A 21,064-nucleotide genomic window follows, 5' to 3' on the forward strand; every position below is an offset into this window, starting at 1 on the left:
CTAAAGGCATACCAAAACATAATCGTATACATATGTTGAAATGATATTAGATTGTGGTTATAAGTTCATTGGGAAATACATAAGTGATAAATAAATATTAATGGTTTTATGATGATTATTCCCATACAATATAGCAAAGATGTAATATAATACAGAATAGTAATTAATAGATACAATTAATAATACAATTTATTCGAGTATTGCAATCGTGAGTAAAAATTTAGGTTAAAGTAATTGTCATTGTAATAATAATTATATGTTATTTTATCAGTGCTATTCACAAATATAAAATTTCTCTCATTTTGTCAATTAATCATTCAGAAAAAGCTGAAATTCAAAATATAAAATGTTTGATTTGTCATTTTATAATCTTTTTAGTGTCAATCAATTATTTTGAGATTCTTTATTTATTCATAAAATTTCATAGTATATAAAAGCATCAAAGAACTTTTGTTCAAAAACTGAATTTATTTCTTCATACACAATATGGATTTGAAAGCTGTTGTTGTTTCGGGTGAAGCACCAGAATCTGATGATGACTCTGCAAGCATTGTCACTGTATGTTATTTTTACATTATACATCATCACATATAAAGTATCTATTATGTATTATAAAAAAAGAGGAAGATATGAATTATGATATTCTATACAGGGTATGGGATTTCCTTTCATAAGAGCTTCTAATTATTGTGGTACGATTATTTCCGGCGAAGCTCCAGAATCTGATGATGGTAGGATTTTGTATTCGACAATACAAAAGATATTTATAATATAAACAATAAACTCGTTGTATAGTAGCATTTTTTATAATCTAATCTTATTTAATATTTATTAGATGTAACAAGTATAAGTAGTATTAGTGGAGCAGTTGATGCTATGACATGTATGCCAGAAGTGAAAATACCAAAATCAAAAAAATGTTCTATAAAATATAATAGTCTGCTTCATAAAAAATTACGTAAGTCTAAATATTAATTAAAAAAAAGTCAATATAATTAGTCAATTAGTCAATATAAAAAGTCAAAGTAATTTTTGTCAATATCATTTTATTAATACTGCTGTAATACAATATGCATTGCTATTACTAAAATATTATATAATAATTTTAATGCAGAAAAATCTGTAATAACATAATCATCAGAATAATGTAAATTTTTATTAGACTCAAGCTTACTTTGTTTCAGCTAGAAGTTTAATTATTTAGAACATTTATTTCTGAGTATTTTATACATATAAATAATATACAATATCTAATTTACTCAAGAAAAAATGTTTAATACTTCAATTGACATTTCATAATAAAATAGATGAATGCAATGAAACATTGGATAAAGACCTTATACAAATGGTTGATGGAACAATTGGTAATGCCACTCAGGAATTATCAACTGTTAATAAGCAATTGCTAAGGAGTGAACTTACTCTTCAAGAGGCTGTGTCTCAATTACGTAGTGCCGGCAATCGAGTGAGGGATACATCCAATGCATTACATCAACTCATAGATGGAAATTTTATATCCTCTATTAAAACCTAATTTATGTAAATATATCTTGTTATATATAATTGTTATTCAAATATGTAATGGACATGAGAATATAATAATAATAATAATAACAATAATAATAGCAATATTGCCTTAGTATAATGTGTTAATTATCAGTATTAAAAAATCAGTATTTTTAAAGGACATGGTGAGTAGGTCATTATTGAGCATCAATTGTTTTCTTTAATTGGCAGTTCTATTAAATATATCAACTATTTTCTAATACGTCTTAAAATTTAGGTAAAATATTACTTTGTTCAATATCTCATAAAGAAATACCATTAGAAATTACAGAACAAATTTATAATTACTGACACATTTGGATGCTATTAATTATTAATATGTCTATGCTGATCGTTGCACTTTAAATATCCAAATGACAGTAAATGTAAACATTATTTTGTAGTATACAGATGTTAAGGTATATATCAAAGAATGTCACGATGTTCTGTTTACAGTGTTTCTGCAAAGAATAAACATAAGCATTAAACTTTTCTTTCTTAAGATTTAAAATAAATATCACTATATAAATGTTGAATAACATATCTTTGAGTGTCACAAAGTAGGTTTCATCTTTGTAACAAGTATAGATATAATGACAAATATTATTTTGATACAATAATATTTTGCGTATGCATAATCTTTTCAGAAACACCTGCACATTTTCTTTTTTTTTTCTGCAGTTTTTCTTATCAAATGCATAACTTTGGTATCAAAGAGCTGATATTGGTTTTTCCTATTACCACGCTAAATTTAGTGTACAATGAATTGATGATTATAATGGGGATGCATTCTTTCTCTATAAATTCAGTCTTAAACATTTCATCAATCTTCGTTGAACTAAACCTTGGTATAATATATCTACATACAAAAGTTCATAAACCAAACATGTCGTCTTTTTGCTAATACTGATATGACAACATCGTGACGGAATGTTTTCTTTGACATGATATTTCTATATAGCTTTTGTTTATGTAGTACATTCAGATTATTTAATGGCTAAATTGCATGTGTTTAACTATGCATGTGTATTTTAAGACCTCATTTTGCATTAAAGCAATTCCTTATGTCATATTCTACAAAATATATAACACTAGAAAGGCATATATATACTATAAACCTATATAAAATTAAAAAATTAAGAAAACAAGTTACTATTAACAAAATATAAAACTATGCATTATTACGGTATTAACTTATAGCGTGGACAAGCATCAACTTTCCATATATTTCTTTTTTGCTAATAAATTTAAATGTTCACATATTTAGTAAATACTTGCAAATATCCCAGAAATAAGTTTTGACTACCCGTCGAAAATAGGAACTCAATAGTTCCTATACATGTTTCTTCGCCATTACATCTTCTAAAATGTTGCATAGAAGAATCTCAAATTTTCATTGACAATGTAAACATTCAGTTTTCATGAACAATATGATGGTAATAGATAGCGTAGAAAACTTTCACGCTATAAATGTGATGGGCTCAATTCCAGAAAAGGATCAAAGTTTGTTGTAGTTGGCGACCTTTATAAAATATGCGACGTCGCACTCGATACATATTAGCCAATGTGAGGGCGCCCACCCCCCACATGGCCTACGCTCGCTCTATCTCTCCACCACTTGCACACATCTGAAGAACATCCAGGGATCCTTGTGCTTGCCGTTTTTCAGCTAAGAATCTGCCTGAAGCTTCTTTTAATTGCTCAAGGAAAATTCTGAAATGAATTACAAAATTAAATGTTATTATATTATATTACATTTCATAATATCTTGAATTAATTTTTAAATATACTTACATATTGCCAGACACTATATCAGCCACACTATCTGGATCCATATCACTGAGCAATTCTAAATTATGTCCATCAAGCAATGATATATGCGATGGGTCACCGTGCAATGATGAGACTAAAGCCTCTATTGGTGGTCGACGCCTTCTAATTTCCTCTCTTCTTTGTCCACCTTCTATATTATCTACATCGTCAACAACAATGTAACGAGAAGCAGCTTTACTGCTTCCTGCTGCCACCCACTTTTGATCTCCATATAGAACCATTAAACTAGTATTCCTTTCTAATGTTGCAAAATATTCTTCATCATCTACCTCAGTGCCTAGCATAAAAACAGTATTAAAAATTTATACGATTAGCAATAAAGATGTTTCCTTACCATCTTGTTCTAGGACAATTGTTAGTTCTGCATCCAAAGGTAAAGACAAGCGGTTTCTAGCAATACTGGTTAATTCTTTTAAAGAAGAAGCAGTGATTCCCTTTCGTTTTTCTCGAGTATGATCGACAATTTTGTAAGGATTTCCCAATCCTTGCGAAATTCCCGCTGTTTCTGACATATTGCTTTAAATAAAAGAACAATCTGAAAACTGCTCACAAATAAGTTTGTTTGGTTTTGTACTTTCTTTGTTCGATCAAATGTCGATCGAATGCATGAAATTTATGTCATCAAAAGTTGACTTCCTTCGAAAAAATTGACCACTTCTAAGGCCTGATTATCGTTGCACATTGGTTTATCAATGCAACCAATTATCTTCAAATGAAATCGTAACACGAGATACGCATTCACTCGATTAATGGGTGTCACCAATGTTTATTAAATTTTTTATTAGAAAAACGTTTGCAGAATACTTAAAACACTGGATACATGCCGATGATTTGGGTGTAAATTTGTAAAATTGGAAGATAAGTAAGAAAGGGCAGTGTTTTGGATTGCATTGGATTGTTGATTTTACAAGGGCTTTTATTACGGTTATTAGCAATTCACATACACAGATATATAAAACTTGAAAGGCGTAAGATGAATTCCGTCCGAGTGACTGAACTGACCGTATGTCAACTCAACACTGGGTCAATGGTGCAACTACCCCTCCTATTTATATTCTCTGTAGACTACTGCGTATGGTATGTCCAAGAGACACCCACCATGGTATTCCCTCCCAATATGGCACCCACACAGAAATCAATAACCTACCCCACTCTGGTATTCATTTTTTTATTATCGCTAAATGAATTGTTTACATTACAACATCGTAATATTCTCATTGATAATGCAATGTAATATATTTCAATGAAAGAGCATAAATCGATTTATTATTTATTTTTTATATTTATTTCTTTATTTTTATTTTATTCTTTATTATATATAAAGTTATACATTTAAGGAGGAATTATTTTAAATGTATGAATGACTAGAAATTAACAAAGAAATAGTTTTCTTGAATAACATATTATTATTATTATTATTCATTTCGCATTAAAAATTAAATGTGATTTAAAGAAATATAAATTTTTTTATATATATTTATACACGTAAATAAATATGATATTTCTAGAAAGAAAAGCAATATATCATGCATAAGAGTTATAAAAATATATGAAATGCATAATTATGCAGATAAAATTTATTCCAAAATATATATAAAGTATTTGTGTCTGATTCAACAGAATATAATTACATTTCAGATAAAATATGTAATTTTACTAGGATCTGTGAACCTAAGACACAGCACTGCAGTTAAATTTAGATCAATGAGACTAGATACTGCTTTAAGTTTAAAGTTAGAACAGAGTTAGCCCAGTTAGGGCTCTTAGTTGAGCCACAAGTCTCATCTGAATGTAATCAATTAAATTTCTTTAAAATATTATTGAAGTTAAATTAGAAATGCCTTTACCAAGTGGAAGCAAAGAACCAGATGATAGCCAAACATGGGAATTAGCAGAAAGATGTCTCCTTCCAATTGCATTCTCACATGCAATTGCAGTCATTTTAGCAACTATATTAAATACATTGAGTATATCACAAACATCTAGTTTTGTGCTTTTTCTCTTATTGTTGGTAATATCTATAGGATCTACACTATTTTATCATAACTTAAAGGTGAGTCATTAAAAACATGTGTTTATTAATCCATAAGATTACAAAGCATAAGTACAGACTATATCGCTTACATTTCGCACATTTAATATTATATTAATATTTACTTCTGAATTTTAATATAAGTAACACGCACGCGCGCGCGCGCGCGCGCGTGTGTGTGTGTGTGTGAGAGAGAGAGCTAGAGATTATATTCTACAATGTTAATATATAAGCATATAATGGTACAAAAATATATTTCCTACAGGTAACTGCCGCAGGAAAAGCAGTTCTTATTACAGGTTGTGATTCAAGAGTTGGATACACTTTAAGTAAACAATTAGATGAACTGGTAAGATAATTTCTACGTATTCTTGTTACGATTGTTATTATTCATTTCTACTGTGTTCTATATATACAGAATTTATTTCTAAAGGGGTTTACAGTATTTGCTGGATTTAGTGCAAAAGTTGAGAATGAAGAGACAATGCAAAAATTAAAACAGGAAGCTTCTGGTAGATTACATATATTGCAATTAGACATTACTAGTGAGCATGATATTCATTCGACATTTCTTTATGTAAATGAAAACTTACCAGATGGTGCACCAGGTTCAAATTTATATCCTTTTATAGATATATAAAACTTATTATTTATAATATATATTTGACAATCGTAAATATCTTACAATAGGTTTATGGGCATTAATACATGCTGCTGCTTGGGTGACATTAGGTGAATGCGAATGGGTACCTCCTTCTGTATTAAAACGTAGTATAGATATTAATTTCATTGGTCTTGCTAGATTAACTCAGGTGATATTAATATATTATGAACAATTATATATTGCAATAATTAATAAGCTAATCTCCATGAATAAAATAATAATTTTTATTTAAAGGTCTTTTTACCTTTGATTAGACGATCAAAAGGACGTGTTGTCATAGTTAGCAGTCTCCTAGCTCGTATTCCAAGTCCTGTCCGAGGCATTTATTGTGCAGTTAAGGTAGATCATTTTAAAAGTATCAATAATCTATATTTAAATATAACATCAACAAAATATATATGTAACATATATTATTTATATGTGTGTATATGTGTGTGTGTGTGTGTATTAGGCTGCAGTTGAAGCTTGGGGAGCTTGTCTTAGATTAGAAATGAGAAGATGGGGAGTGGATGTAGTTATTGTCGAAACTAGTGAATATGTATCTGGAAATGCTTGGTTAAAAAATAATAGTGCCTTGCTGGAACAAGCTAGAGACATGTGGACTCAATTGGATCCTCAAACCCGTAAAGAATATGGTCAAGAATTATTCCAAAAAGAAATGTTGGCTCTTGAAAAATACACACAAGAGACAGACGTAGATTTAACACCAGTAACTAGAGCTTTGACAGATGGAGTAATGAAAACTTTTCCAATGAGAAGATACACACCAGTATCACGTAAAGAAAGAATACAAGCATTATGCAGTGATTATCTTCCAAAACCAGTTTATGATATATTGTATGTAAATTGAAAGAAATGCGAAGATCTACATGATCGGGAACAAAGAATGCAATGTTCAAATTTAATAACCTCTGCCTAATAGTCATAGTTGTTTATGACATGATACTAGTCACATTTTGTCACTTTATACAAACCCAAATAAATCTTCAACGTATACGTTACTCTTTGTTAAAATAAGAAATGGAAAAGAAACATCAATACCGTTTATTAAACTATGTGGTATATAAATTATAACAAAATCTGTAATCAACAATGTAATTTTAAATAAAGAAACTTCCGTAAAGAACGAACTGTAGAAAATATAGAAATATTGAAATGTTATAAAAAAATTATAATCAAGTAATCATTTTCCTTCTTTCCAGCACTCACTTTCTAAATCATTAAACTTATAACTCTTTATTAAACTGCCATCCTTGTCAACATTTTTGTAGCATAATTTTTCACACGTACTGCACTACACACAAGACAGATTGCGCTAGTAGTTTTAACGGTTCCATATTTCATAATGTCGGTAAAAATATTTCCGCGAAACAAAGATATTGTTACGCAAAATTTAAGAAAATCAAACATGAGAGTCAGATACCGGTTACACGAATAGAAAAAAAAAACCGAAAATGCACCGACGAATTATAATTTGTTAAAACAATTGTTATTCGTTTCACGGAAATTCACTGCGAAGGGAAAAGAAAAGAACGATAAAAAAGAAAGGTCAATTACTTGGAGGGAATAATATCTATTCATCTTTCCCTGAAGCAAGTGGATTCTGTTGTTGAATCACTGCACCGGTAATTACACTCAGAAAATAACAATATCCAGTAGTACATTGTCTTGTATTTGGTCTATACATACGAAGAAATTCGATATATGTATATATGTATGTATGCGCGTGTGCTTTCTATACATAGAGTATTGCAATTGTATTAAGAATTTTGCGGTAGTTGTATAGTGGCAGGGGGAGGTCTTTAGCCCCCTTGGTGAGGCACACGCCGGTAATGAGTGTTTATACCATAACTGCGGCGACACCAACAACGAGTACAATAATATCAACAACAACGGCAACGACGACGACGGCTACGCCGACAACAACAACGGCACCGGCGGTTGCCGTGTCGCCTGAAGCTGCACCTGGTTGGATAGAATTTTGTGAGAGACACGCCCGCGCTTCGGCTTCTGATTTTGCTAAGGCCTTTTGTACCTACGTCAGTTTAAATTTACCAGAAAGTGCAAGATCGAATCTTTCTCATCGTGATTTTTTAAGAAAATTTGTCGAAAGCTTTTGTGAACACTTTGAAAGCGAATACCTACGTCGTACGATTAGGTATGCCGTAATAAGGATATGTTCTATTTGTTTTTATAACTTTTTTAAGTCATTGAAATATGTACACTATTATAAAAATAATGTATAAAAATTTTATAAATCTTTTTAATTACTTTACCAGATCACCATCTTTGTATGACACAAGGCATATAGCAAGTAATGATAGAGATGTTAATGTTGTAAGCCAAAACAACAATGCTCCTATTCGTATATCATCTCATGAAGAATTCAGTGATTACTCTGAACATGATGGAGATGCAATATCGCCAAAGCCTGCACACAAACCATTTTTCCGCCGCTTATCCTTTAAAGGGCTTAAAAAGGGCAAAAGCTTCTTCCATAAGCAACAAAGTGATGAAGTGGAGTTGTCTTATAGTGAACATCGTAGAGATAAGCATTCAAAAGCTAAACTTTCAAAGATTGTGGTGGAATGTAGAAAAGAAGGCATTGTTAATTCCTTAATGGGAGAAAATATTGATGGAACTCAAAAATGGGAGAAATCTAGACTGGCCTTAATAAAAGCAATTGGTGGATATATGTTAGAATTTTATTCTCCTCCAAAAGCAGTAAAACCACGTAGTGGTGTCTTTTGTTCTGCAATAACTGAAGCCAGGGAAACAACTGCATTAGAAATGCCAGATCATGAAAATACCTTTGTATTGAAAACACAAAATATGGAATTTGTAATAGAAGCTCATGATTCAAATGATATGAGATCATGGTTAGCTACTATTAAATATTGTATGCGCACAGTACAACAAAGTTCTGTTAATCCTAGTTCTGGAACAGATGTTATTGGAGATTCCTTAGGACATGGTTCATTAGCTATTGGTAGTGAAGGAGATAGATTAAGAACTAATTCTACAAGTAAAAGTTCCCGATCTACATCCCATGAACATGGAGATGAAATAGGTGGCAATCCTCCAGAAATACCTCCTAGACTACGTATAAGAAGTAATAGTAATCTGGAATTATGTTCATCGCAACAGGATATTGAACAAAGTATGATAAATTTATTTATAAGTACTTTTTAAGATCATATACCTTGTATGTTATAAATAATTCAATATTGTTGTAGTGAATGCAAATGATGGTGAATTAGATTTATCTAGCAGTTTAAGAGAATATCCATGGTTTCATGGGACTCTTCCTAGATCAGATGCAGCACAGCTTGTTTTACATAGTGCTGCTAATGGTCATGGTGTATTTCTTGTTCGACAGAGTGAAACAAGAAAAGGGGAATTTGTATTAACTTTTAATTTTCAAGGCAGAGCAAAGGTAATATGTTATTTCCTTTAATTATATTATTTTAAATTTAATTATAGTCATCTAAAATAATTCATTTTTCACCTTTACTGCAGCATTTGCGTATGACATTAAACGACCAGGGACATTGTCGTGTTCAGCATCTTTGTTTTCCTGCTATATATGATATGCTTGAACACTTTCGTCGGAATGCCATACCTCTTGAATCCGGTGGAACAGCAGATGTCACTCTCACAGAATTTGTTGTGGCGACTGATGCAACACGGTCAGGACATCATAATGCATCTGGAATAAATCAACAACAGTTACAAGAAAGGAGACCCCCGGCTGCTCCAGAGCCAAGAGAAGTAAGAGTCAGCAGTGGAAGTCTAACTCCTCTTGAGTGAACGCGAGTGGCTAACACCCACAGTCTGAAGTCTAATCTACAGACAGTGAGTAAATAAATAAAATGATGCACCCATTTTTCGTACAGCTGGTGATATATACCATACTAAATTGATATTTATATCATTATAAAGGTATCAATTTTTAATACTTCATGTAGGTCCATATTCGGATTATTTTATAAATATTTAATTATCACTGTATATAAATATACTTTTTAGTATAAGTTATCATTTCTGTATACATATATATTCTGTATACATATACACATACATACAGAAATGATAATTTATACTACATATGTGAATATATTTTCTTTCATTTGTTTTTTTTAAATCATTTTTTAAAATCAAGAATTTTCTATGAGAATATTTCTTCAATAATTTAATATATTTACTATTTCTTTTGTTATGATTTATCAAAAAAATTGTTGTCTCACCTTCAAAATAAATTGATGCAAGGTTTCCATTCTTACAATTTTATTATTTCAGTTAGAATAATTGCCTTTTAAATTAATGTTACTGTTTTATTATTTATAATATCTTTTTATTAATTTCACGTCAAATGTATATATTACCAAACTTTCAATCCGAATGTGGAAATTTAACAGAGTCGAAATAAATATATATATATATATATATGTGGGTGCGTGTGTATGTGCGCGCGCGCGCGCGTGTGTATGTATGTATGTATGTATGTATGTGTATATATATATATATATATATGTAATTAGTATTGGAAACAATTCTCAAAATTGGAATACGTCTATAGCTCTTAGCATTAAAGAGTTTTATTAATATAAGAGACAATGGTGCTCAATAAATATGACCGTGGGACAAGGAGCTCGCTTTTATGTGTACAGTATTCTTAAAATTTCTGGTTCATCTTAATGGCTGAAAGGACGAATAATTAATTTATTACTATATAGAATTTTCTTACAAATCCAGAAAATTTAAGATAAAATATAAATTAATTAAATTAAACATAATAAATGTGTATATGTTAATATACAGGTACGCACATATGGCGGTTCTATAAGAACACGTACAGAATCACTGGAAAGACTGGAACAACAAAACAACGTTACAGAACAACAAAGTTCATCATCATCTAGTGGTAGAGCAATTCAAAATACTTATAGTTTTCTTTGACGATGGATTCATAATACTCTACCATCAGGCTACAACCCAGTTGGTCCTTTAGATTAAATAATTTCCCCATCAACTTATCCTACAAAGCAAGATAATTTTAAGTTGAAGTTATTATTGTTATCATAAAGTGTTATACAAAAGTGTATTATTTCTCCTATGTAAACAATGTATTTTTTCAAATCAACTGCTTCCAACTTTTCCAATCTTGCAAGATGACGTTTTCAACAACTATATTTATTAACATGTTTTTACCCAATTTTTGGATCAAAACATAATCTTCGAAATATAATTGCTTTATAAATCATTTTTAAAATGATGTATATAAATTATTTAAAAATTTCAATGAAATTTATAACAAGATTGTATCAGTTGTATTCTCTGCACGTTCAGATATATCAGCTCAAATTATCATATAAATCATAATAAACATTGTAAGTATTATAAAATATTTAAAATATCATAAAACTAAAAGACCACAGCCTTTGTCTTTATTTTATTGAAGTAATTTAGGAAATATTTTGAAACTATAGAACATAGTCCATTATACCAATTAATTTACTTAAGTGTATGTACTTACGTAAGAATATATATAAAAAAAACATGTAAATGTATATGAAAGTTAGTCTTGTTTTATATATAAAACTATTACAGACAATCTCTTTACTGTGACTATCCTTTCTCCTATATGAATTGTAGAATATATTGTTAAATAATACTTATATATAGATCATACCAATAAAGTTTGATTTAAAGAAGTCAGAAAATTAGAGAGAGAGTCTATGTGTTATATATAAATAATTCAGTCATAATAATTAACTCAATGATTTAATCACAAAGTTCAATCTAAATAAAATTAAAATGCATTATAACTTATATAATTATATGTTATTCTAAAATATATCACTATATTTTATGGTAAATGTTAATGTAAGAGAGTATTATTAAATTGATATGCATATAAAAGTTAGAATGTGCAAAATTAAATTATAGATAAATGTATGATTATATTAATACTTATATTGATACTAAATGTGAACTTTTAAGAGAGGGAGAGAAAGAGAGAAAAAGTATTTATCTTTAATAAAAACAATTCAATATTTAAAAAAATGGTGTACTTAATAAGATTACATTTAAACTTTGAGGTGATTGAACTGAATTTATTACTAGAATACATATGTACAAAAATATGTTAAATTTTCATAAACAAAAAGGCATAAAAATTAAATTATTTAATTATGATACATATTTTTAGTGCATTATATTATTAAAGAAATCATGTTTCTTTTAAATTAGTAAACTTCTAGGTAAATATTTTATGGTAATCAGATTTATCATCCGCACATTAACCTTCTTATCTGAAAAATTGCAAAATATATCTATGTTCTATCAATTAAATCCCGTGTAATTCTTGTATAACGAAATATATTATTATTGAAATGAAAAAATTATTTTTTATTATGGTATTCAGCATTAGTCATATAGGTTAATAAAAATGACACCAGCCATTGTTATAAATACGTCATTGAAAACAAGTAATTCTCTGAATACTTGTTAAACATCCAATAGCTACTGCTATTATATTATCATTTTAAGTACTAGATAAGAGTTATTTCCGGTTCAATAAAAAAGGCTCGTTTCTGTCTGCGATACAGTACACAATTATACAATTGATATATCGTTCTAGGTTGATTTAACAAATACAAACGATTATCAGTATGGCATCTCAGGTAATGAAATTACTAATTTATAATAATTAAATTTTTAATTTACAATTAGTAGCATATTAGTTAAACAATACAAATTTAAGGTGCACGAATTTAATGTAGAAATGACATGTGAAGGATGTGCCACCGCTGTAACAAATGTACTTAATAAGAAGGAAGGTATGGTTTCAAGTTTATCATATATTTATATATTTTACTTAAATTTGGAAGTATTTTACTTTTTAATTTTTTTCTTACTAAACATATAATAATTAATTTAAATTGTATGACAAAGAATGTCAAATACCAAAAACATATGGAAATGTTATTGCATTAAAAAATTGCTTGATTTAGAATTTATTTTTAGGTATTAACAATGTGCAAATAGATCTACAAGGAAACAAGGTGTCTGTAACATCTGCACTTCCTTCTGATGAAATATTACAAGTTATTAAGAAAACTGGAAAGTCATGTCAATTTTTAGGAATAAAAAAATAATTATATTATAGATTTAATGTTACTCTTTGTTATATTAAAATTTATATTTTCATTCTCCTACAAAATTATTGTATTGTATGTAGCTTTTTACATTAAAGTCTCAAATTTTACAAAAAGGGTATACCTAAAATTCATTTTTATAACACTGTATTGATAAATTAATTTAAAAATTTGTATTATATTTTGAAATAATTAACCTTAAAAGATACATATTAAGTACAATTTAAATATACATCTTACAAATATTTACTATTCAATTATATAATTGAATAATTTTATAAATAAAATACAGAAAAGTTATTTTCTTAATTCTTCTTCTAGTATTGACAAACGTTGTTCTAAAATGGTAACAGCATCACTTAATGATTGTACTTGCTCATTAAGTGCATCTACTATTTTACTAGAACATGTACCAGGTGATTCTTTAGATAAGTGTGATATATTCACAATACGCCCTTCTTGAAAAGGTCTTTGATTTCTCATATTTATGACTTTATATTCTATATTGCCATCTAATACTCCAGTATCTGGTACTTCACAACGAAGTCTTCCATTTTTTAAATTTATAGTATCAAATTTCTCATGTAATGACTAAGACAATAAAATATTTTAAGTTATAAAATGTTATATGAATAGATTGTAAATCTCAAAATAATAGTTACTTCTACTTCTTCCTCTCCTCCAGATATATCATCATCTTTATGTGATTTTTCTTCCTTCATATTTGATTCTGATTCTTTAACAGGTGAAACTAAATGCCGAGACATTTTTCTAGCAACATCATCTTTATCAAAATTTGTTTTCCACGTTAATAATTGATGATCTGTACCACCAGAGGCAAAAAATTCTCCATTAGAAGAGAATGTTACTGATGTTACACCAGTACCATTTGCATGACCTTTAAGTGTATAAATTGGGCGACCCTCTAATAAATCTAAAACCTATTTTATAGTTTTTAATAAATACAATATAAAAATGTTACTAAATTAATTATTATTATAAAAAAGAATCCAATATACCTTCATTGTTGAATCATCAGATGCAGTTAATACGAAGTTTCCTTTTGGGTGAAATTTTATCATATTTACTGAATCTTTATGAGTTGCATAATGTTGATATAAAGAAGCAGTACGTACATCATATAATTTCACACAGCCAATTATGTTTGCTGACCCAATAACAGAACCACTTGGGTGAAACTCCACATGTGTAGAATAAGCTAGTAAAGATGTTTGAGAACTTGTATTTAAACATTTTTAATAGAATATGATACATTTTTTAAACATGCATAGAAAGAAAGAAAGAAGAACTAATAGTTTCTAATAGCTCTTAATATAAATATAGGATATACCTTTTATATCATTAAAGGTTCTAATACATTGTCCACTTGTGACATCCCATAATTTTATTGTTTTATCATCACTACAAGAGACTATAAGTCTACCATCAGAAGAAAATCTAGCACATCTGACCCAGCTCGTGTGACATGTAAATGACATAAGAAATCTTCTTTGACACACCATCCATAATTTAACACTTTTGTCATCTGATGCAGTAAGTAACTATTTATAAAAACATACATATATGCATATAAATTTAAATATGTATTAAAGTAAGTTATCATTTCTATCATCATATAAAATATAAGTACCTTTTCCCCATCTGGACTAAATTGTACTGATCTAACAGATCCTGAATGTGCTTTAAAATCTAAGCATTGTCCTGTTATTTTAGGTACCCAAATTCTAACAGATCTATCTTTGGAAGCACTAGCTATGACTTCGCCTGATGGTGCATAAGTGACATCAAAAACTACATCTTTATGCCCAAGGAATCTGTAAGCTCTCACAGACTCTTTCAAATTCCATAATATTATATTTTTGTCTGAACTACTTGATACTAATTGAGTAGTTTCAGGATGGAAACATAAGCTTGTGATAGTATTTTCATGACCTTTAAAGTGTTTTTCTATTGTAGGATCGCAAGCAGTTCTGATCATCGTTCTAATACAATAAATAAATTGTGTAAAATTCGAACAAAATATTTTCACATAGTATTAGAAAAATTATTAATATCCTTAACCTAAATGCACTAATTAGCGTACATATAAAGTATTCAGTACTATATATATTGCCTTAATAATAATACGTATATTTTAAATTAAATAATTGATTCAATCTTAATGAATTTAAAAAAAATACGGTGACTACCTCTGTTTAATCACATTGATTGTCGTAATAACCGTATTATAATCGTTTCATAGATACACTTGCATTTTGTTATATCCGCAATATATAAAACATGTATATACAGTTCTATTATAAATATTGAGATATAATATTTTGCACAAACACTATATATCAACTTAAATGTAATATACCAAATATTACAAGATTTTAACCATGTTTAATTTGAAACGAATTTTCACTACATTAATCAGTTAAAGTACTGTCACTCAGGCATTGGAAAGCGCGAAATTCAAATAGTTACTTCAATTACAATAGTACGTCCTAAAACAATATTACAAATATTCCATAATTTTATTTAAAGCAAAAAAGAAAAAGAGAAAGCAACAAAGAGTACACACTGTTAATAAAATATGATTAATCAAATACTTTATTCGATTTTTTTATTTGAGAACAAGCTGAAGAATGAAACGATTCTCATGTTGACAATGAGTACGATAGGTAGGCTAGTTAGCAGGGTTGAATTAGATCTTTATTTGGAAGATACATAGGTATTCATAGGATAGTTGAACATAACTGTAGATGGAGGTGATTAAACACAAATATACAAACGAAATACAATACGGTACTCCTCATCACGTGTTTGGCGGTGTGAGCGTGGCTTTTGTCAATAGCGCACTCTTCAAATGCGCTTTCTTTGCCTCTAGTCAGTAATTGTACACTCAACTTACATGCTAAAGCTCCGCACTATCGCTTTTTTTTATTTTTAAAAATAATCATATATATTTTGCGATAAAAAAATCAGGTAATGTTGCTTCATAAACTTGACATTGCACTGCAATCTCTTTTACTTGGCCAGCTGCGTAGGCGACCGTATAGAATTTTGGAATCACACAGAAAAAACAGAAGAGGGAGCGACGTAATTAGTAGCAATCATGAAACACGTTTCATGAAAAACATTTTTATGTATTCATGTATTACGTTAATCTTTCATTTTCCCAACTACTAAATCTCGACAACTTTAACTTTCTAAATACTTCACAGATTCATAGACCGAAAATGGAATATGAAGTCAAGAAGATATATAGCACTAGAAGGCATTGCTCACTGTATCCTCTTTTTTCTGGTATCTTAAAAAATTCTCTAGAACGATGCGCCGCAAGACAAAGAGATGGTCGTGCAGTTCATCTATTTGTGTAATCATTTTAACGTTATTCGTTAAATACATCCTTGTGTCTTTGCGTGAAATGCTTGTATGAGTTCTCATTTTTTTTATATTTTTTATAATAAAATTATTTTTCTAATCTTTGTTGATCAGCTGTTGTTGCCCTGTGAAAACTGCCTTCTGTCACAACACAATAATACTTGCATGGTGGGTTCACGCTTCTAAATTTGGTTGATCTTTTCTTATATCACAATGTTACGTCTGCATAACTTTTTCATTAATGTTAATAGATCTTTCTTTTGATAATTGTGGATACCAAATTCAAATGCAAAATTTTTGTATTCAATGTCTCATTTAGGAAATATCCTAAGCCGCAAACAAATGTACCAAAATATCTTTTTCCCAAAATCAATCTTTCTTATCACATTAATTAAATGCAACATTTTAAAAATGTAAACTTATATAAGTATCAATATTTTTTCTTAATATTATTTACTTAATATGTATGAATATTATTAATTAATCATTTACAAGGTCTATCAAATAACGACCTGGAACGTTGAAATTGCTACTTTACATACTAAAATTCGTGTATACGACTCGGTGCATTATTTTTTCAAAGTATTTGTACGTATTAAGGATACGACTTAGGTTTTTTCGTAAATAGACAATTGAATTATGATCTTACAACATTATTTGTTTCACTGTGTATTACTCTATCGCATTTTTATTACTGCTGCGTATGGGGTTTACCACGAGGCGCATAACCGCCACGATTCCCACCCCTTTGGCCGCGAAACTGTCCTCGACCACCTCTATCCATACCACGCTCACCTCGTGGACCTCCACCTCTTGATCCACCGCCACCTCTTTTATAACCAGAATTGTAACCGCTATTTCCCTCGCTATTCCCCCAAGATCGTTGTTGATAACCATTTTGATAGTTGCTATCATTACGATAATATGTTCCTAAGTACAAAATTATTATTTAATCAAATGTATTAAATTTTGTCGGCTAATAATAATATTAATATTTTGTACCTTGTCCTCCGCGTCCATTTTGTTGATAACCGCCCCTACCTCTTCCATTGTAACCATTAGAATTGCCTCTTCTTCCACCCCTACCTCTATACCCACTACGTTGTTGATCACCCCAAGTTTGCTGAGATGTTTGTTGTTGTGCCTGTTGTGAATCTTGAGCAGATTGTTGTGATTGATCTGTCTGATTCCAATCGTTAGTTTCAGTCATCTGGCACCAATCAACAGATTCAGTAGGTTGTTCAATTTCTGATTCTGGTGCCGTTGTTGTTTCATCTTGATTTTCTTCAACTTTTTCCTGGAAAAAATTATTATTTTAATATTCTGATTATTATAAAATATGATATATTTTATTACTGGTAATATAATATTCGTAATATACTTCAGCAGGTTGTTGTTGGCTCTCTTGTTGATGCTCAAAATTCTGGTTTTGCGCTTGTTGTGTTATCTGTTGTGAAGGAGCTTGTTGTTGTGGTTGTTGCTGCTGCTGTTGTTGTTGTTGTTGGGGTTGCTGTTGAAAATTGGTAGGATGCTGAGGACTATACTGCATATTTGGTTGCTGATGAGAGGGTGGCATTGGAATAGGTGGAGGTGGGTTAGGATTAGCAAATCCAGGAATGTGGGACATATCCTGTGGTGGTTGATGTTGATATATGACTGGTTGTGCTACTACTGGTGCATTTGCAAAGTTTTGATTTGTAAATGTTTGTGAAGGAATAGGTGCATTAACAGCAGCAGGAATGTGTGAAACAATCGGTGCTTGTGATGTAACATCTGGTGAATCAAGTTCGGATTCTTGCAAGAAAAAGAAATTTGGTGTGCCTATAACGTCATTAATTCTAGGAGCTTGTGGTGGTTGTTGTTGAGTTTGTTGGGCTTGTTGTTGTGGTTGCGGTTGTGGAACAAATCCTGTTGCATTTGTGTAGTAAGATGTTTCAACTGGTGCAGCTGGATGTGGAATGGGTTGTGCAACTACAGGAATGGGGCCAGAAACTGGTGTAGTGCCAGAAACAACAGGGAGAGGAGCGACTTGTACTGGGAAGTTAGGAATTGGAATCATGGATTCAGGTGGAATGTGTCTGTCATTGGTATTATATTCTTCATTGACTTGATCTTGCACAGGTGTTTCAGATATTTGTGTTTCTGCAACTGCCTCTGTAACCTGTGAAGAATTTAATGAAATATTTTTTAATACATTTCTCATTTGTTTAATTATATTTTGTTTTACATAAATTAATCATTAAAATGCAAAAAATACATAAATATGCTTGACTTACTTCTTCTACTACAGCTTCAGTTTCATGAACTTGATCAAAATAGCCACACTGATTAATGGAAGTAATAATTTCCTTTAGTTTGTTGTAAGTTGTACCAACAACCTCTCTTTGTTTTCCATCAACAATGGCTACATAATGTTCTGCTACTTTCTGCACTTGTTGAAGGAATGTTGGTTCATTTTCTTCTCTATGATGTTTCATCATAACTTCATTGTACAAGCTGTCCAAGTATTTTAAATCTTCTTCTGATAATTTTACAGCACCATTTTTTCCAGCAAGAAAATCTTCTCTAACAGATTCTGTACCCATGTTCATTAGTGCATCTTGTATAAGAAGAACTTCTCTCACCTGAGATAATTAGTAAATATTGCAAACATTTAATAGACTGATACAAGTTACTTATATTATAAAATCATACTTAAGTTATACCTTTGCAATATCTTGTTGCATTCTTTCAATAGCTTCCTTCCTCGCCAATTTTTTTTGCTGTTTGACTGCATCCTGTGCAATTCCAACAATTTGCTTATACAGTTCCTTCGTAATATCCAATGTTTGTAACACTTCGTCATATTTGGCTACTGCTGTTTTCTGATCTGCATTTAGTTCCCTTCCATTCTTCTGCAGATCCCTATATGATTCTAATTTTCCCTAAATGTAACATATGCTATTAATTTTACTGTATTTCTAAAATATAGTAATATAAACAATAAAATTAATCATATATAATGGAAAATTATTGTATGCATATAATACATATGTATATAATACAAACATATCATATACTAAGCATATCATAAGCATATCAATATTAATATAAGCATATAATATACTATTTAAAAAATATATATAAGGGCACAGACACGCTCACACACAAATAAATAAAAGTAATTTATACAAAGAATATCAATTTATTATTATTTTCCAGTGATACACATCATACATCATATTACATATGCCCTATATATACACGCGTGTGTGTGCGCATACATATACATAATTTAAAATAACGATAATATACATAAAAAAATGTTATATCTAAATAATTGTTAACTTTAAATAAAAATTTACATATGTATCTACTCTTTATGTAAAAAAGAAACTAAATTTGGTTCATAATTTCTTATAGTGTTGTATGGTTCCAGAAAACTGATTCACGCAAGTACTATAAACGAGGGCAAATAAAGAATTTCTTACAGTAAAATGTAATACATGTATATGAATTTCATATTTAGATTTTTAACATTATATTAAACAAAAGATATCATTACACAATGTAATTTACCGGTAGCGGCTCGTAAGCGTGTCACGTAAAGTTTTGTGCACATCTTTAGAAGATACCGCCATGACACGAGGTTCACGATTGGGAATTTAGGTGTTCGATCGTAGGAAAAAAATTAATTTCGCCTTAATTCAACTTAAATGAAAAAGATTCAGCACGAAAACGTAATAACAAGGGCTAATTCATCATAATATAATCATCAGATACCTATGAAATCTCAAGCGTGAGCACATGGCGTATCCAATCATGGCGGATTGCACCGTAAAAGCTATCAACTGACAGATAATTTTCTTGTCGTTATTTACGTATATATTATACAAGTACTTACCTTACGCTTTTCAAGATTCCGTATCTTATGCTCGATAACGATAATTGCTTGGCGTATAGGTTCTACGGTCTCCGTAGAGGCCTGTTTTTCTAGTTTAGGGTTGGCAGAAGGCATCCTTCACGGGCAACAAACGCGAACTGGAAATCAGAATAGTAACGGAGTTGCGGGGAACGGAGAAAGAGAAGCGAACATAAGCGCATGCTCATTTTGATCTTGTACTTAACCTCTACGTCAGTATTGTAACAATTTTTTTTAGAACCCTTTACATCAAAACTATGTAAATTATAAAACAATAGTATATATTTTTGTCATTAATATTATAGTTCTACCAAAATAAAAAGTGTTTATTAAATTTTCTTTAATAATATTATCTCTATGTATATATTTTGTAATAACAATATATGAAACAATTAGCTAAATTTATCGTTTCATATTATAAAATACATTTTAAGCATTTATAAATATATACATATAAAATAAACAATTAAAAATAGAAATTTATAAAACCATGTATTCAATGAGCATTATATAATAGTAGAGGTAGACAATTTAACAAT

The 21,064-nt window shown here is 29.8% G+C and overlaps 7 protein-coding genes and 1 long non-coding RNA gene across 13 annotated transcripts; 4 read left to right on the forward strand and 4 right to left on the reverse strand.

The window, feature by feature from the left end:
- The first annotated feature begins 30 nt into the window (after positions 1–30).
- LOC122577863 lies at positions 31–1,547 on the forward strand. 2 transcript variants are annotated; one of them, XM_043749573.1, is made up of 5 exons: positions 31–208; positions 428–558; positions 653–731; positions 836–958; positions 1,308–1,547. In XM_043749573.1, exons 2-5 carry the CDS (start codon positions 487–489, stop codon positions 1,532–1,534), a joined length of 501 nt encoding a protein of 166 aa, XP_043605508.1. In that variant the 5' UTR covers positions 31–208; positions 428–486; the 3' UTR covers positions 1,535–1,547. The 2 variants fall into 2 exon arrangements, with proteins under 2 accessions (XP_043605508.1, XP_043605507.1); XM_043749572.1 differs by having other exon boundaries at positions 33–208; positions 379–558.
- A 1,569-nt stretch (positions 1,548–3,116) lies between these two features.
- LOC122577862 (DNA fragmentation factor subunit alpha-like) lies at positions 3,117–4,703 on the reverse strand. The gene is made up of 3 exons (XM_043749571.1): positions 3,713–4,703; positions 3,340–3,655; positions 3,117–3,258 (listed from the first exon to the last, which is right to left on the reverse strand). Exons 1-3 carry the CDS (start codon positions 3,888–3,890, stop codon positions 3,138–3,140), a joined length of 615 nt encoding a protein of 204 aa, XP_043605506.1. The 5' UTR covers positions 3,891–4,703; the 3' UTR covers positions 3,117–3,137.
- A 373-nt stretch (positions 4,704–5,076) lies between these two features.
- Positions 5,077–7,204, forward strand: LOC122577860 (D-beta-hydroxybutyrate dehydrogenase, mitochondrial). 2 transcript variants are annotated; one of them, XM_043749567.1, is made up of 6 exons: positions 5,077–5,431; positions 5,676–5,759; positions 5,844–6,018; positions 6,101–6,222; positions 6,309–6,413; positions 6,526–7,204. In XM_043749567.1, the coding sequence occupies exons 1-6, from the start codon at positions 5,216–5,218 to the stop codon at positions 6,922–6,924; spliced, it is 1,101 nt and encodes a 366-aa protein (XP_043605502.1). In that variant the 5' UTR covers positions 5,077–5,215; the 3' UTR covers positions 6,925–7,204. The 2 variants fall into 2 exon arrangements, with proteins under 2 accessions (XP_043605502.1, XP_043605503.1); XM_043749568.1 differs by having other exon boundaries at positions 5,844–5,955.
- Positions 6,025–7,353, reverse strand: LOC122577865. The gene is made up of 3 exons (XR_006320432.1): positions 7,284–7,353; positions 6,319–6,440; positions 6,025–6,166 (listed from the first exon to the last, which is right to left on the reverse strand). It is a non-coding gene; the product is annotated as an uncharacterized LOC122577865 (long non-coding RNA).
- Positions 7,354–7,558: 205 nt separating this feature from the next.
- LOC122577858 (SH2B adapter protein 1) lies at positions 7,559–11,394 on the forward strand. Of its 3 annotated transcripts, none has more exons than XM_043749562.1 (6): positions 7,559–7,699; positions 7,853–8,232; positions 8,354–9,234; positions 9,311–9,510; positions 9,594–9,845; positions 10,896–11,394. In XM_043749562.1, the coding sequence occupies exons 2-6, from the start codon at positions 7,907–7,909 to the stop codon at positions 11,031–11,033; spliced, it is 1,797 nt and encodes a 598-aa protein (XP_043605497.1). In that variant the 5' UTR covers positions 7,559–7,699; positions 7,853–7,906; the 3' UTR covers positions 11,034–11,394. The 3 variants fall into 3 exon arrangements, with proteins under 3 accessions (XP_043605497.1, XP_043605496.1, XP_043605498.1); XM_043749561.1 differs by having other exon boundaries at positions 7,651–7,788; XM_043749563.1 differs by lacking the exon at positions 7,559–7,699 and having other exon boundaries at positions 7,905–8,232; positions 9,594–9,929; positions 10,896–11,031.
- Positions 11,395–12,269: 875 nt separating this feature from the next.
- Positions 12,270–13,251, forward strand: LOC122577864 (copper transport protein ATOX1 homolog). The gene is made up of 3 exons (XM_043749574.1): positions 12,270–12,760; positions 12,841–12,916; positions 13,104–13,251. The coding sequence occupies exons 1-3, from the start codon at positions 12,749–12,751 to the stop codon at positions 13,232–13,234; spliced, it is 219 nt and encodes a 72-aa protein (XP_043605509.1). The 5' UTR covers positions 12,270–12,748; the 3' UTR covers positions 13,235–13,251.
- Positions 13,252–13,421: 170 nt separating this feature from the next.
- Positions 13,422–15,683, reverse strand: LOC122573540 (POC1 centriolar protein homolog A). Of its 2 annotated transcripts, XM_043740042.1 has the most exons (6): positions 15,445–15,683; positions 14,886–15,237; positions 14,586–14,796; positions 14,254–14,453; positions 13,897–14,175; positions 13,422–13,825 (listed from the first exon to the last, which is right to left on the reverse strand). In XM_043740042.1, exons 2-6 carry the CDS (start codon positions 15,231–15,233, stop codon positions 13,532–13,534), a joined length of 1,332 nt encoding a protein of 443 aa, XP_043595977.1. In that variant the 5' UTR covers positions 15,234–15,237; positions 15,445–15,683; the 3' UTR covers positions 13,422–13,531. The 2 variants fall into 2 exon arrangements, with proteins under 2 accessions (XP_043595977.1, XP_043595972.1); XM_043740037.1 differs by having other exon boundaries at positions 14,886–15,683.
- Positions 15,684–15,832: 149 nt separating this feature from the next.
- Positions 15,833–20,661, reverse strand: LOC122573536 (caprin homolog). The gene is made up of 6 exons (XM_043740026.1): positions 20,508–20,661; positions 19,330–19,548; positions 18,901–19,248; positions 18,006–18,785; positions 17,627–17,921; positions 15,833–17,554 (listed from the first exon to the last, which is right to left on the reverse strand). The coding sequence occupies exons 1-6, from the start codon at positions 20,619–20,621 to the stop codon at positions 17,316–17,318; spliced, it is 1,995 nt and encodes a 664-aa protein (XP_043595961.1). The 5' UTR covers positions 20,622–20,661; the 3' UTR covers positions 15,833–17,315.
- Between the last annotated feature and the right edge of the window lie 403 nt (positions 20,662–21,064).

Source organism: Bombus pyrosoma, linkage group LG2 (genome assembly GCF_014825855.1).
Source record: "Bombus pyrosoma isolate SC7728 linkage group LG2, ASM1482585v1, whole genome shotgun sequence".
Lineage (NCBI taxonomy): Eukaryota > Metazoa > Arthropoda > Insecta > Hymenoptera > Apidae > Bombus > Bombus pyrosoma.

What these genes read in the sequence shown, in the direction of transcription:
- LOC122577863 (XM_043749573.1), top strand. Translation starts at nt 487, where the DNA reads ATGGATTTGAAAGCTGTTGTTGTTTCGGGTGAAGCACCAGAATCTGAT. An exon ending in ACTCTGCAAGCATTGTCACT is followed by an intron (nt 559 to 652) that starts GTATGTTATTTT and finishes TATTCTATACAG; the next exon opens with GGTATGGGATTTCCTTTCAT. An exon ending in TCTGCTTCATAAAAAATTAC is followed by an intron (nt 959 to 1,307) that starts GTAAGTCTAAAT and finishes ATAATAAAATAG; the next exon opens with ATGAATGCAATGAAACATTG.
- LOC122577862 (XM_043749571.1), bottom strand. Translation starts at nt 3,890, where the DNA reads ATGTCAGAAACAGCGGGAATTTCGCAAGGATTGGGAAATCCTTACAAA. An exon ending in AATTGTCCTAGAACAAGATG is followed by an intron (nt 3,656 to 3,712) that starts GTAAGGAAACAT and finishes TTTTTATGCTAG; the next exon opens with GCACTGAGGTAGATGATGAA. An exon ending in GATATAGTGTCTGGCAATAT is followed by an intron (nt 3,259 to 3,339) that starts GTAAGTATATTT and finishes AATTCATTTCAG; the next exon opens with AATTTTCCTTGAGCAATTAA.
- LOC122577860 (XM_043749567.1), top strand. Translation starts at nt 5,216, where the DNA reads ATGCCTTTACCAAGTGGAAGCAAAGAACCAGATGATAGCCAAACATGG. An exon ending in GTAAACAATTAGATGAACTG is followed by an intron (nt 5,760 to 5,843) that starts GTAAGATAATTT and finishes TTATTTCTAAAG; the next exon opens with GGGTTTACAGTATTTGCTGG. An exon ending in GTCTTGCTAGATTAACTCAG is followed by an intron (nt 6,223 to 6,308) that starts GTGATATTAATA and finishes TTTTATTTAAAG; the next exon opens with GTCTTTTTACCTTTGATTAG.
- LOC122577858 (XM_043749562.1), top strand. Translation starts at nt 7,907, where the DNA reads ATGAGTGTTTATACCATAACTGCGGCGACACCAACAACGAGTACAATA. An exon ending in TACCTACGTCGTACGATTAG is followed by an intron (nt 8,233 to 8,353) that starts GTATGCCGTAAT and finishes TTACTTTACCAG; the next exon opens with ATCACCATCTTTGTATGACA. An exon ending in ATTTTCAAGGCAGAGCAAAG is followed by an intron (nt 9,511 to 9,593) that starts GTAATATGTTAT and finishes CCTTTACTGCAG; the next exon opens with CATTTGCGTATGACATTAAA.
- LOC122577864 (XM_043749574.1), top strand. An exon ending in TGTACTTAATAAGAAGGAAG is followed by an intron (nt 12,917 to 13,103) that starts GTATGGTTTCAA and finishes ATTTATTTTTAG; the next exon opens with GTATTAACAATGTGCAAATA.
- LOC122573540 (XM_043740042.1), bottom strand. Translation starts at nt 15,233, where the DNA reads ATGATCAGAACTGCTTGCGATCCTACAATAGAAAAACACTTTAAAGGT. An exon ending in AACCTTTAATGATATAAAAG is followed by an intron (nt 14,454 to 14,585) that starts GTATATCCTATA and finishes CATCTTTACTAG; the next exon opens with CTTATTCTACACATGTGGAG. An exon ending in GAGGAGAGGAAGAAGTAGAA is followed by an intron (nt 13,826 to 13,896) that starts GTAACTATTATT and finishes TTATTGTCTTAG; the next exon opens with TCATTACATGAGAAATTTGA.
- LOC122573536 (XM_043740026.1), bottom strand. Translation starts at nt 20,621, where the DNA reads ATGCCTTCTGCCAACCCTAAACTAGAAAAACAGGCCTCTACGGAGACC. An exon ending in CTGAAGCTGTAGTAGAAGAA is followed by an intron (nt 18,786 to 18,900) that starts GTAAGTCAAGCA and finishes AATTCTTCACAG; the next exon opens with GTTACAGAGGCAGTTGCAGA. An exon ending in AAATGGACGCGGAGGACAAG is followed by an intron (nt 17,555 to 17,626) that starts GTACAAAATATT and finishes TTTTGTACTTAG; the next exon opens with GAACATATTATCGTAATGAT.